This window comes from Phocoena phocoena, chromosome 15, assembly GCF_963924675.1.
Source record: "Phocoena phocoena chromosome 15, mPhoPho1.1, whole genome shotgun sequence".
Taxonomy (NCBI): domain Eukaryota; kingdom Metazoa; phylum Chordata; class Mammalia; order Artiodactyla; family Phocoenidae; genus Phocoena; species Phocoena phocoena.
The window spans coordinates 38,996,009-39,009,658 of NC_089233.1; the positions used below are offsets into that span (position 1 = coordinate 38,996,009).

The 13,650-nt window shown below is 52.1% G+C and overlaps 1 protein-coding gene across 1 annotated transcript in view; it reads right to left on the bottom strand.

The window, feature by feature from the left end:
- Positions 1 to 3,653: 3,653 nt before the first annotated feature.
- Positions 3,654 to 13,650, bottom strand: part of BFSP1 (beaded filament structural protein 1) — a 37,235-nt gene continuing 27,238 nt past the window's right edge. Inside the window, exons 6-8 of the mRNA XM_065892878.1 lie at positions 9,169 to 9,389; positions 6,564 to 6,649; positions 3,654 to 4,780 (exon numbers count right to left, since the gene is read on the bottom strand). Coding sequence (XP_065748950.1) covers positions 3,654 to 4,780; positions 6,564 to 6,649; positions 9,169 to 9,389 — 1,434 coding nt within the window. The remainder of the gene's footprint in view (positions 4,781 to 6,563; positions 6,650 to 9,168; positions 9,390 to 13,650) is intronic.

The window sequence follows — 13,650 nt, forward strand, 5'->3', positions numbered from 1 at the left end:
TTCTGACTAGTGAAAACAAACAAGCAGCACGTGCGAAGCATGCAGCGAACTGAAGGGAAGCCTGAAGAGACGGCACAAACCAGCCTGGAAAAGGGACAGGGGCTGCAGTAAGACTGGGGACAGGGCTGCACAGCGGGAAGCAGGGGGACCACGTCAGAACTCCTCCCTCACGGGGCAGCTCCAGCACATCCAGTCTTGGCTTCGCTAGACTCAGATCTCCTATTCCGACAATGGGTCTGGTTTGGACACTTGCCCACCCACAGGCAGAGGAAGGCAGGATGTCTTGATGGTCCCATCAGGGCTGTAACCTGTGTGGGAGAAGCAGCTCCTCAAGACGAAATCAGGGCTGAGGGCCTCCTGAGCGGTGGGAGAGGTGGCTGGGAAGATGCCCACCAGCCGTCTTAGGTTGGTTCCTCCCAGAAGCTGACTCTGACACAAGGAGTCGAGGTCAAGTCATTTACTTGAAAGGAAGCATCTTTTTGTAGGGAAGCAGGACAGTGGGACACGGAAGGGAGGAGTCCCACTCAGGGCACATAGATGAGTGGGTTTCTCCATGGGCATCTGGGGCTGACACCCACCGGGGACTGTACAACATGTCTTGGAGTTACCCCAACAGAGAAGCGTGAGGGCTGGGGTGTTTATGCACCTGGGCCCCCCGGTCTTGGATGAGTGCTGCTTCCAGGAGGCCCTGCACTGCCCACCTGTCCAGTGTGTGGACCGAGCTCACTCCTGGGGCCACAGGAGCCCCTGAGGCAGAGTCACACTTGCCTGCCATGCTTGCCTGGGGCGCAGGCCTGAACCAGAGCAGCAAGGGTTGGAGGGTCTGTGGGGTCAGCACCAGGACGGCTGATACGAGAGCAGTTACTGGTCACCGACTCAGACGCTTGGAGAATGGGGGGCTGGAGGGCTGGGTCACAGCTTCTTTATGGGGAAGGCGGCTTGGGAGAGTCTCGGTCCTGGGCTTGAGGCTGAGTCGGGGAAGAGGCCAGGACCCCTGATATAGCAGTGGCAAAGCTCTGGTGTTTTCTTGTCTTTGATGCTACTGGGAGGCCTGCTCTGAGCCCCCGGGTTTACTTTTTATAAAAACTTGCTTGTTTTCAGAGACCTCAGGGAGAGGAGAAGCCAGGAAATGAACCCATTCTGCAGCTCTCCTGGGGAAAAAGAGAACCAAGAAGGAAAAGTGGAGAGGAGTGCCAAGAAAATGAGCAAGTGGGGCTCTGGGGTGGGGGGAGCAGGGGGCAGACAAAGAGCCTGACTCGACGCCAAGGTGTCCACTGCAGGCAGCCCTGCATTTCACACTGCAAGCCCGGCTTGCAGGCTCAGGTGAACCTCCCGGAAACGCTGCTCACCTGGCCCCTGCCTCCCGCCTCAACCTCCCCTCCTTCCATCGTCCCCACCTCTTTCCATCGTCCCCCCCAGTCCCCTTTATTTCCCCTGCTTGAACAGGTCAGTCCATTCCTGCCCCAGGACCTTTGCACTGGCAGTTCCCGCTGCCGGGAATGCTCTTCTCTCCGATCTACACATGATGGGCCCATTTTGTCATCAGATCACACGTCACCTCGTCCATGGGGTCTTCGCTTGACCATCCAACTCAAAGGAGACCCCTGACACTCTAGCACATCTCCCTGTAGTATTGTCTCTAGGTTGTTTTCTCCTATTTAGTTATCTGCCTGCTTGTGCAATTCCTTCCTCTCCCTCCAGAAAGTCGTGACTTTGAGAGCAGAAGCACGTCCAGTGTACCCTGCTGTCTCCCCAGAGCCATGCGTGGCACAGAACAGGCCCCCGATCCATTCTTGATCATTGATTGAATAAAATATAAAAATGACCTTTCTTTCCAAAAAGATAACTCCCGCCTTTCTAAATAGGAATATTAACAGAACACACGGTCCAAAAACATAAAAAGACTTAATGGGGAAAAGAAAAGGTTTGCCGTGACTGTTATTGAATATAATATACACGCTGGTCCAAATTCCGAGCACATTCTGCGCTCCACTAATGGTTTTCATTATTCTCTCTTAAGCTTTTAAATGGTATGTACCTCAAAACTGTGCCATGGAGCCGGTTCTCCACTCATCTTTTGGAAAGAACAACAAAGGCATATTTCTTTCTTGAAATTGAAACCTCAAATGAATTCAGAGAAAGATTTTTTTAAGCTCTACACAGAAAGGAAAGGAGACTCCATTTAGTATTCTTTGTATTATTTCTAACAAAGAAATAATAGGATGTAATTTATGACACCATCAGTTTTCCCTAATAATGTGTAGTTGTCTCGCCAGGTACTTTTGTTTAGGCAAATGCCATAATCCGTTTCAGCACATTTATTCACTGTGCTTAATGTATTTTGGAGCATCTACATGGGGAAGGAGTAATTTCTTAATTGGATAAGTAAAAAGATTATTTTTGGACTGTTAGTAGAAAAAAAGAGATATCTACAGGCAAGATAAAAATTTTTGTAAAGATTCTGGCTTCAAGTAATTCCTACTTCCTAGGATGTGATACTGTAAGTACCTGAGTAAATGTGCATGCACCGGAGAACATGCACAAATATGTAGTATGGTATATTATATTACGGTAATTGAGATCATTAATAAACTTGAAAACTCTCCCCTTACCAGCATGCCACACTGTCTGGCACACAGAGTATGTTTAATAAACGTTGGACTAGTTAATTAACTAACTGCTAAACGAGGAACTACGTGATGACATTTGATTTTGCTTTCTGAAGCCTGACCCAGGATTACAATCTCTGAGTGACAAATTCGAAGTGACTCAGACAAAAGGACATTCAGCACATACTCTGTAGCAGGTGGCAATGGTCCCCCACTTACATCCCGTGACCCTTACCATCTCCATGTATTTCCATGCCTGACGTCCAAACACCTGCACCTGTACTTCTCGGTCGAGGGCTTTCCTGGTCCCCAAAGTCAACGCCCTGGGAGCAGCGCTCCCTTCTGACTGACCGGCGTTGGTGGGTCAATACACCAGCTCCCTCACCCTTGGGCAGGGTAAATCAGAGGCACATGTTCTACCCCATCTCCCAGAGCCCCCGGGGGTGGGGGCCAAGCGCCAGCCGCCCACAGGACTGACCCATCTGGTAGCCCATCTCCTTGCTGTCCCTGCCGCCATCTCCCTGTCCTCCTGGCACTTCCTGAGACCACCCCTCCCCCCAGAAACTACATCAAATCCTTGCTGTGAGATCAGTTTCTGGGGGAACCCAAACCAAGACAGACCCCTTTAATTGTTTTACTTCTAACAAAACACTCCTCATGTGATCAAATGTTTGTGCTTGAAATGCAGAGAAAACCAGCCAACCCATCATCTAACACGTTTCTCTGTGAAATCCAGACTCTGAGCCTCTGACGAGTCTCTCAATGACCCATATGAAGGGCTTGTCTCTTTCCTAAACGAGCATGGCTTGGTGGCTGTTAACAGAGCACCCCTGAGCGAGGCTAACCCACCTAAAAGCCCAAAGCCCCTGTTAATTAGACAAAGGATGTGCAAGCAAAGAAAACGCTTTAATTAAGGCTTCACTGGCAAGCCAGACAGGCCAACTATGGTCTAATCCAAACAAGAACCCTCAGTCTTGTATGGTTTGTCCTAAAATATCCAAGCACTTCCCAACAGTGGCCCAAAGGCGCTTTCTCCCCTCGAGCCTAGGCATTGGAAGAGCACTTCTCCTCCAGCTTCTCCTTGTTTGCCTTCGTGTTTTCGATCACGGTCTCCACGATTACAGCAGTCTCTTCGTATGTCTGGATGCTGTCGGTGGAAAACTTCTCAATAGATTCCATCACCTCTACCTTCTCATAGGCCAGCGTCCTGGGAGGGCTTCTCGCCGGCAGGCTGCTGCTCCAAGCTCCAGGCCCGTCGGACCCACCCTGAGTGACCTGAGGCCCTTGAGACTGGGGTGTAGACGGCCCCTCTGGACCAGGAGAGACTGTGACACAGGGCTCCCTGGCCCCCTCCTCCTCCTTATGGCCATCCTGTTTCCCCTGGGGCCCCTTCAGTTCTTCGGCATTCATCTCATCCCCCTTGTCTACAGTGTGCGGGGTAGGGGGGTGTCTGTCTTCTTTCCCCTGGGGAGGCCCTTGTCCGTCCTCCAGACCATCTTCTTTCCCCTGGGGAGGCCCCTGTCCATCCTCCAGACCATCTTTCCCCTGGGGAGGCCCCTCTCCATCCTCCAGACCATCTTCTTTCCCCTGGGGAGGCCCCTGTCCATCCTCCAGACCATCTTTCCCCTGGGGAGGCTCCTCTCCGTCCTCCAGAGGGGGCTCCGGCTGCTGGGGAGAGGGCTCCACGTGGCTGTCAGGTGGCACAGAGTCGTCCCCCTTGGAAACCACCACGCCCCCTTTGGCCGGGACGGAGAAGGAACAGAAGCCTGGGTCCACGAAATTGGCATCTCCGGAGACCAGCACATACCGCCCCTTGGTGTACAGGTCAGCGGGGGGCTCGGGTTCTTTGGGGCCTTTCACCCTCTCCTTGACCATCTTGCCTAGTTTTTCAAAGGCTTTGCTTATCTTCCCTCCGTCTGGGACATCCTCCGGAGCCCCGTCCATGGTCGGGGGACTTGCTTCTCCATCCCCTGATTCAAGCTTAGATTCACCCTCTCCTTTAAGTACCACCTGCCCTGGCTTCGGGTCTTCAGGACCTCTCAGTGGTGCCTCTTCCAGACTTGCATCTGCTTTGTCTTTCGCTATAATCTCCTTTTTCCTTGGAACGTTCTTGGGGAGGCCTTTTTGTCTTGGTTTTGCTATTGTTATATCCTGCACAGCCCTGGCGAGATCTTTAAGAAAAAACAAAAAAGGACAATGAGGCAATATCATCACCAATGAAAGAGGAAGAAAATATATTTGTTGAAAAATACACTAATTATCTTGGAGCCCCCTGTCTAGCGCTGGGGTGGGGTTTACTACGTATGATCAAAAACAACGGGGAAAGATCCCTGGGTCTGAAGCAACCACGGCCCACACTGAGGACCCAGCTCTGCTGGCCACTGTGTGACTTTGGACAAGTCACTCGGCCCCTCTGGGCTTGCAGAGGGGAGGGAGGTGCCCACAGTTCCCATCACACTGGGTACAACCGACTGAGATCCGTGATCCTCCTGCAGTAACACTCTGTGGGAGCAGGGCTCCAGTGCCCACCAAGCCCCCTGCTCCCCGAGTTCACAGGGGACACTGGGATCCACAGAGCAGACAGTGGAAACCCAGTCCACAGGGCACTCTCACCTCAGGCTTCCCCAAAGGAGCAAGGCAGAGCTACCTGGGCCTCTGACGGGTTCGGAATGGCCTCGGCCATGGGGAGTAGCTCCCTTGTCCCGCTCGCAACCCAGGCCAGATGAACATAGACACCCCTTGCTCAGCGTCCCCTTCCTCCTGGGCAATAAGAGGAAGTGATGCTCTCAAACTCGGAACAGGAATCGCTTGCGCCCGAGGCCATATTCATTTCCTCAGATCAGCTAAGAGGAAAAACTGAAAGTGTAACACAAAATCTCACCCTGCCTCACCCAGGAGGCTTTCCAGCTTCACTCACAGTGATTTTTAAACTTTTTCATCCTGAAGTCTTCTCCAGCCCCTCCCTCCCTTCGCTAACCAGAGGACTCAGTCGCACAGAGCAAGGGCCTCCCGTGGGGCTGACCCTCAGTGACAGGGCAGAGTGAGCAGGCCGTGAAGCCATGATGGGGGGGACGCAGCGGGGACACCACAAAGCAGGTGGCTGGGAGCAGGCGTGGAGAAGGGCTTACTTGCAGGACCAGCTGCCAAATTTCAGGGCCCGCTAATCAAAACTGTGAAGAATGTCCAGACAGCGACCGCACAGCATCAAGCCCAGCACCCTGCACACAGCCACCCGCCCCTGGAGCTGGCCCTGGGTGTCTGGGGACCCCTGCCCCTGGCAGCAACGTTCTGACTCTGGAACCCCATCTCTGCAAAGCCCTCTGAGCTTTCTGAGACCCCTGGATTTGAAGGCACCGTAAGCACAGGCTTCTCTTCTCCCAGGCGCTGTTCTGTTCCTTCAGGACTGGGGAGACTGAGCTGTGAGCTGACATCTCACAGGCGCATGAAACCATCCTCAAAGGACCACATGTTGAAGGCAGAAGCTGCGCTTGCCCACCAAGCTATTTCTGCTCAGTTTTGAATGGGAGAGAGAACGAACAAAAATTGAGCATCTACTCTGCTCCTGACACTAGATCAAGCACCTCTGCATAAAAGAGTTCATTTCACTGGGTCGGGGCGGTGGGGGGGGGGGCGGTGAATAGATACAATTCAGTATTCACTTCTTGCCCAAGTAAATGTTGAGCTGCATTTTTTCTCCCCAGTTAAATGCCTCATGTTCACGGACGGCGTTCCTGAGGGGGCCTAACCCCCATCTGATTTTCTCCTTGTAAACTTTTTGACTCAGTCACTCAGCACCTGTTGGAGGACATCAGTGAGGGAGAGAACGGGCCTCACATAAAAGCACTGAATTTCCAGATGGACGGGGAGTATGAATGCTAAGTTTAGGGAGAAAGCCGCTTGATTTTTCCTTTCTCCCAGGACAGAAAGTCGCAGAAGCCAGGGTTGGGGACTCACCTTTCACACCGTGTCGAGGGCTGAGGGAGGCTCCATGGCTCACGGTGTACAGAGTGATCGGAGTTTCAATGAAGGCGGAGCTCAGCCTGGCAAAAAGAACCAGAAAGAGGGTGATCTCCAGCTTTAATTCACTGAGCCAAACAGATGGGGGGCAGGCAAGAGGGATGCTCTAATGTCCAGCAAAAATGAAAAAGGCTTTCTCCAGATCCGACTGCTCATGAACCACAAACACACGTACACACTGGAGGACAACGGAAAGGAATAATCACCTCTTTGAGCTCAAGTCAAAGCTCTGAAACACACTTATAAAAAAAATTGTAATTCTTTTGTTTTGGAGGTTTTTTAAAATAAGAGAATGGCCAGCCCAGGCTGAAGTATTTAGGGCAACCAGGGTATAATATGTCCAACTGGTCTTTTTTTTTTTTTTTTTTGGTGGTACGCGGGCCTCTCACTGTTGTGGCCTCTCCCGTTGCGGAACACAGGCTCCGGACGCGCAGGCTCAGGGGCCATGGCTCACGGGCCCAGCCGCTCCGTGGCATGTGGGATCTTCCCGGACCAGGGCGCAAACCCATGTCCCCTGCATCGGCAGGCGGACTCTCAACCACTGCGCCACCAGGGAAGCCCCAACTGGTGTTTTTAAAAAAATAGTTCTATATAATCAGAGACAGTGGAAAGATAAAGCAATTGAGACAAAACATAAATAGTGGGTGAATCTAAGACGATTCAGAATTTCCTTGTTCTGTGCCTGCAACATTTCTATCAATTTGAAATTATATCGAAATTAACAGTTATATATGAACCAACAAAAGGGGTATCCAGTTACCTTTTGATGAAGCCCTGCCTCCAAAACAAAAAGTTTCACAAGGACGCTTAAATACCCGTTCAAGACTTATTTTTGTATGTGTGCGTGAAGCATTCACTGTGACATAAATACAGAGTTCAGCACAATACGTTGACCAGAACTAGAGAAAACAAAAGAAAGTCTCGCTTTTCCTCCTACACATTAGAGCACTCACAGCCAAGACAGAGCCCCAGCGAGAGGGAAGGAAGTGCTCTTGTGTCTGGGTGCTTCTCTTTTAACCCAGTCTAAACCCCCCAAAATCAGCAAGACTGAATTGAAGAACCTCAACTTAATAGAGATTCAGCGTCCATATAGGAGGGGGCTGGCCTCAATCTGTTCTCTGAATATCTACAGATACAGACATTGACGTAGCCATAGATGTAGGTGTAGGTGTGGCTATAAATAATGGAGACATCGTTGTAGATGTGCATGTACGTGATGATGTAGATACAGATGACTTAGGTATAGTTGAAGTATAGGTGTAGGTATAGATTTAGGTGATAAAGATGTAGGTGTAGCTATAGATGATGTAGATATAAGTGTATGTGTAGGTGACACAGATGTAAATGATGTAGTATGGGTACAGATAATGTAGATGTAGGTGTAGGTGATGTACATATAAATGTAGGTGATGTAGAGGTAGGTGTAGGTGTAGGTCTAGATGAAGATGTAGGTGTAGCTACAGATGAGGTAGATAATGTAGATGCAGTGTAGATGTACACACATACAGATGATGAGGACATAGATGTAGATGCACGTGTAGGTAGGTATAGGTGTAGACATAGTTGATGTAGATGTATTTTTTTAATACATTTATTTATTTTTGGCTGCGTTGGGTCTTTGCTGCTGTGTGTGGCCTTTCTCTAGTTGCGGCTAGCGGGGGCTACTCTTCGTTGCAGTGTGCAGGCTTCTCATTGTGGTGGCTTCTCTTGCTGTGGAGCACAGGCTCTAGGCACGCGGGCTTCAGCAGTTGTGGCACGCGGGCTCAGTAGTTGTGGCTCATGGGCTTAGTTGCTCTGCAGCGTGTGGGATCTTCCCAGACCAGGGATCGAACCCATGTCCCCTGCTTTGGCAGGCGGATTCTTAACTGCTGTGCCACCAGGGAAGCCCCTCTATAGATGTATTAATACATCTAGAAAATGGACAGTAGACGATGCCAGTGCAGCTGTGAATGATGAGATGGAGACAGAGATCTACTTCCCAGTGGCGTTCAAGTCAAAGTTCCATTACGTGGAGGAGACCACATGGCCTGTCGACAGCCACATTACTGACCCAACCAGGTGGTCAGAGTCACGACGGCAGCAGCAGTAATAACACCTACACTGAGCGCTGGTTGAGCTCCAGGTACCGTGCAGGCCCCTCACCGGCAGCACCTCAATAACCACGCCTGATCATCCTCTCTGTTAAGACACTCATGTCCCCAGAGGCCTGTGAGCTGAAGGGAGCCTTCTCCGTGGGGGCTTTCTGACCCCCTGCTTGACATTCAAACACTTCCCCCGTCACCCTTGCCTCCTCTCCCCTCTCCCTGCTGCGATTCACTCCAGAGTCACAGGCCACACGCCCTCTGCTACAAACCCACTCATCCTGTCTCCCCGACTAATATTCAAGCTCTGTGAGGTCACAGATTTGGGGGTTCCCTTCCTGGCCACATCCCCACTGCCTAGAACAGTAACACAGGAGACACTCAGCAAAGATCTGTGGAACAAGTAAGAGGCCAGAGAGGTTGGCGCTGTGCCCATGGGCTCTGCCCACCCCTGATCCCACCTGTTGCCTTCGTTCTCGATGATCCGGTGATACCGGTCCAGCTCATTCCTCAGGGTCTGCTGGGCGACCACCAGCTGCCGGCAGTCGTAGGATGACCTCTCCAGGCTCCTCTCAGCCTCCTCAATCTCCTTCCGCAGGGTGTCAATCTGCTCGTTGTAGAGCTGAATCTCTTCATCGTAGCACTCGTGGGCATCTCTGATGGCCTGTTCTAGGGCCGCCGTCTGTGGGCAAAGACACAGCTGTAAGGAAACCCAGCCCACCCTCTCGCTTAAGACACAGACCCGGCAGGGATACCCTGGACGCGGCATATCCAGTTTTATTTGTTCTGTGGGTTTGTTTCTCTGTTTCTCTGTCGGCAGGGAATCCTTAAGCCACAGAGGGATGTGAACCCCTTCTCCTTACGCTTGCATCAGCACCCTTGGAAATCTGCCCTAGCAGAGTCTCCACCCCGCAAAGGCAGTGGGAAGATGACAGCCCCAGAAACTGAAACGAAAACTGCCGTCCATGGAATAACACGTGCAACTCAAACAAAGTACATTCTTCATAATTTACTGAGTCAGCATAAATCCGACAGCTGAAAAATTAGTCAAAAGAAGAACATACACTAAATAGATAAGGTACTACTTCAGGGAAACATTAATTACCTACAAATGCAGGACAAATCAAAATTAAGGTAGGAAAATAAAAAGAGGTGGCCTCATATTCACTGTAAGAGCTGTGGCAACCCCTAAACCACAGCGTACTGATTTACAAGCTTAGTACAACCTCATTTTCCCAAAGAGAAGAGATCTAACAGGCATGGCCAGTTCTCAAAAGCAAAATAGAACAAGCAAACCAAACCCACTTCTCCTGGAAGAGTTCTCAAACTTCATCGTGCATCTGAACCCCCCAAGGATACTGTTAAGCTCAGATTCTGACTCAGCAGGTCCGGTGGGGCCGGAGGGGCTGCATTTCTTTTCTTTTCTTTTTTTCTTAAAGGATAGTTACTTCTTTTTCTTTTTCTTTATTTTGGCTGCGTTGGGTCTTTGTTGCTGCGCGCGGACTTTCTCTAATTGCGGCGAGCGGGGGCTACTCTTCCTTGCGGTGCGCAGGCTTCTCATTGCGGTGGCTTCTCTTGTTGCAGAGCACAGGTTCTAGGCACCTGGGCTTCAGTAGTTGTGGCTCACGGGCTCAGTAGTTGTGGCTTGCGGGCTCTAGAGCGCAGGCTCAGTGGTTGTAAGCACACGGGCTTAGTTGCTCTGTGGCATGTGGGATCTTCCCGGACCAGGGCTCGAACCCGTGTCCCCTGCATTGACAGGCGGATCCTTAACCACTGCACCACCAGGGAAGCCCGGGAGGGCTGCATTTCTAAGCGGCTCCCACTCGATGCCCATGGCTCTGGTCTCCGGGTCACACTTTTTGAGTCACGGGGGACTAGACAGGTATCTGAATCCAACCTCACGTATGTCCACCACAAGATGCCTCACACATGCAGCTAAACGAGCACATTGGACATGTAGAGGGTGATTATTCCTGCGACAGCCTGATTCCTCACTTTATGTACAGATGTGGCCGTGGAACAGTGACGTCCCTAGTGAGGACACCGGCAGACTCAGCCGACAAAGGTTGTCAGGAATGGATCTGTTGCATCAGGAAGCAGGGGAGGAAGGGAAGGAGGGAGGAAGGGAGGAAGGAAGGAAGGAACAGAGGGAGAGGTACATGCACTAGACACTCTGGGAAGCCGTCCACTGGCCTGTGTCGTCCCCATGTCTGAAGACTGTCCCACCTCACACGTTGGAAGTGTCCGGGCAGCAGTGTGACCACACTCCCCTGACTAGAGCCGCAGAACCAGGACTCAGGCTGGCCTGTCACGTGCTTCCTCTCTGGGCATCTGGGAAGGGATCTCAGGAATAGCAGTGACTTGGTGGTAGGTTCTAGACTCACTGGGACACGTAAGCCCGGGGTCTGAAGCCACCACCCTGGAGAAACAATCTTTCATAAAGTGCGTGGAGAAACTGAGAAAGGCAATTCTTCGGAAAGACAGAGACATGAAGCCAAAAGGCAAAGGCAACAGAGGTGAGAGAGCTGGCAAAAGAGAGAAAAGAGGGAATCGGGGAGAGTGAGAAGCTCCTGCCGCCCGCCCTGTTCCCAAAGGTCATCAGCCCCTTTATATCTCGCTCCTTTGGGGGAAAATATCTTCACAGTCGAGAAAGCTGGAGACACCACCCCAGGTGACCCAAGTCTCACCCCCAGTACAAAGACACAGCCATATGGTGCTCCTGGTGAGAGGCACCGAGGACCCATCACTTCTGTCGTGTTCCTGCCGCAAACGCAGAGCCTCAGCTCAGCCCCGAGAAAGCATCAGGGAAGTCCAGATGGGGGGACGTCCCACAGGAGGACTGGCCATCAAGGTCACGAGAAACAGAGATGGGCAAGAACTGTCCCAGACTGGAGGAGGCTGAGGAGACAGGACAGCTGAATGCAAGCAGGATCCAGGACCAGAAAACACGTGAGCAGGGTAACAGGTGAGATCTCAGGCGAATCTGTTACCAGGATGGCGTACTCGACAATGTCCTGGTTCCAACCTTGGTGCTGTGCTATTAAGAGGTTGACTTTGAGGGAACTGGGTGGAGAGTACGGGAAATCTCTGAGCTATTTTTGCAGCTTCTTAGAAGTCTAAAATTATTTCAAAATAAACCAAGCGAGTTTGACCAGGTTTCTGTTCCTCATTAAAAATTATCTCCGTTCATACAGTCTCCTGGGATGTCAAATACTGAGGCACAGCCTCTGATTCTTGGTGTGGCCACATGCTTACCCACACCGGTGTTCACACACTCTAGGAGATGCTTCCATGAAGTAAGGAATTTAAAGGACCCCTTTGAGGCTCAAATCTCAGAGACAAGAAGCCATCCGGAGTGGATGAATCCCCACGTAAGACTCTCCATTTCCACGGAGCAGTCCTGAGAACGAAGCCTGCGGGTCACAGGCTGGCATGGCTGGGGTCCAGCGATCCCAGTGTCAACCGGGCAGCAGGAAGGCATGAAAGCTGATCACAGCTGCCTGTCATCAAAGCTTAGCTTTCTCCCACATGAGCAGGAAAGGGCTGTGCCTGCAGCACCTGGTGTTATAGCTCAATAATTTAAACCATTCATCAGAGGGCGGAGTGTTCAGGAAAACCAATAAAAGCCCCACTTGCAGCAGCTCAAAGGGGGCTAATGCAACGTCTCTGATGGGAGTGATCTCGGCACGGGCTTCAGAGGCCGTCCAGCCCCAGCCTGACTGTGGGAGAAAGAAACCCTCGTTCCAGGAGCCACAGCCCAGAGAGGGAGGCGGCTCGGTCACAGGAACAAAGCCCAAGGTGTCACAGAGCCCACGGAGAGGCCCAGGGTGCTGGGGACATCACGGAAGTCTTCCAGGAGGAGGTGGGGCCGGTCCAGGTGCTGCAGAAGCAAAGCCACTCGCAGAGAGAGAAGTGGGGAGCAGAGGCGCCGGTGCCAGGATCCACAGGAGGGGTCCAGAGAGGAGAGGGGGAGAGAGCAGCCCACAGACAGCCCTGGCGGGTGGAAAGAGGCAGGTGGAAGGTGTGGGCCTCTAGGCAGCCGGAACTTCATCTTGAGCTAGGTGACCATGTGTTTCCGCTTGGACCGCTTAGATCCGGCTGATAGCTGTCTCCCCACCAGGCTTGGGCGGCCGGAGCAGGAGCCAGGCCAGGCTCTGCTCAGTGCTCCCCGGACTTCGCGTGGGGCTGGCCAGAAACGGCTGAAAGATGTGTTTCAGCACAGCTGCAGGGCTTGCCTCTGCACAGCATGGTCCTCAGGGACCCGGCCCAGTGCCTCACAGTGAGCGCATCTGGAGAGGTGACCTCCTGCCTCAGTCCCTTTAGGCACCCAGACTCCTTTGGATCCAAGGTCATTTCAAAAAGGAAAAAGAAATCAAGTGTCCTTCGCCCATTACACGCTGTCTTACCAAAACGTACCACCAGGTGGTGCTAAGGGACTTTACTGAGAAATGACACCTGGGAGGAGTATACTTTCCCAATAATCTGACTTTTTTCACTTTCCTGTCACAGAAACTCTCAGCAGATGCAATTTAGAGAACCAGAACGCCTGTCCCTTCTCATCCGCCTGGAAGAAGTGCCATCCCCAGGGGTCTCGTGTGTGGTCCACATTCAGCTCCAATCGTGGGTGCGGTCCTGGGCAACCTGTGGACCAACGTTCTCAAACTCGAGCCTGCAGAGCCACCTGGAGGGCTTGTTAAACGAGATGCTGGGCCCTCCGGAGTTCCTGGTTCCGTAGATCTGGGACGGGCCCGTGAACGAGCATTTCTGACACGCCCCAGGTGATGCTGACACTGATGCTGCTGGTTCAGGGACCTCCCCCTGAGGACCCTGCGACGGAGGGTTCCAGAAGCATCAGACGCCCTAACCATAGGCAGAACCAGCTGCCACAGCCCTGCCGGCTGGAGCCCTCAGGCTGCAAGGAGCTCCCCCTCCCCTGACCCCCA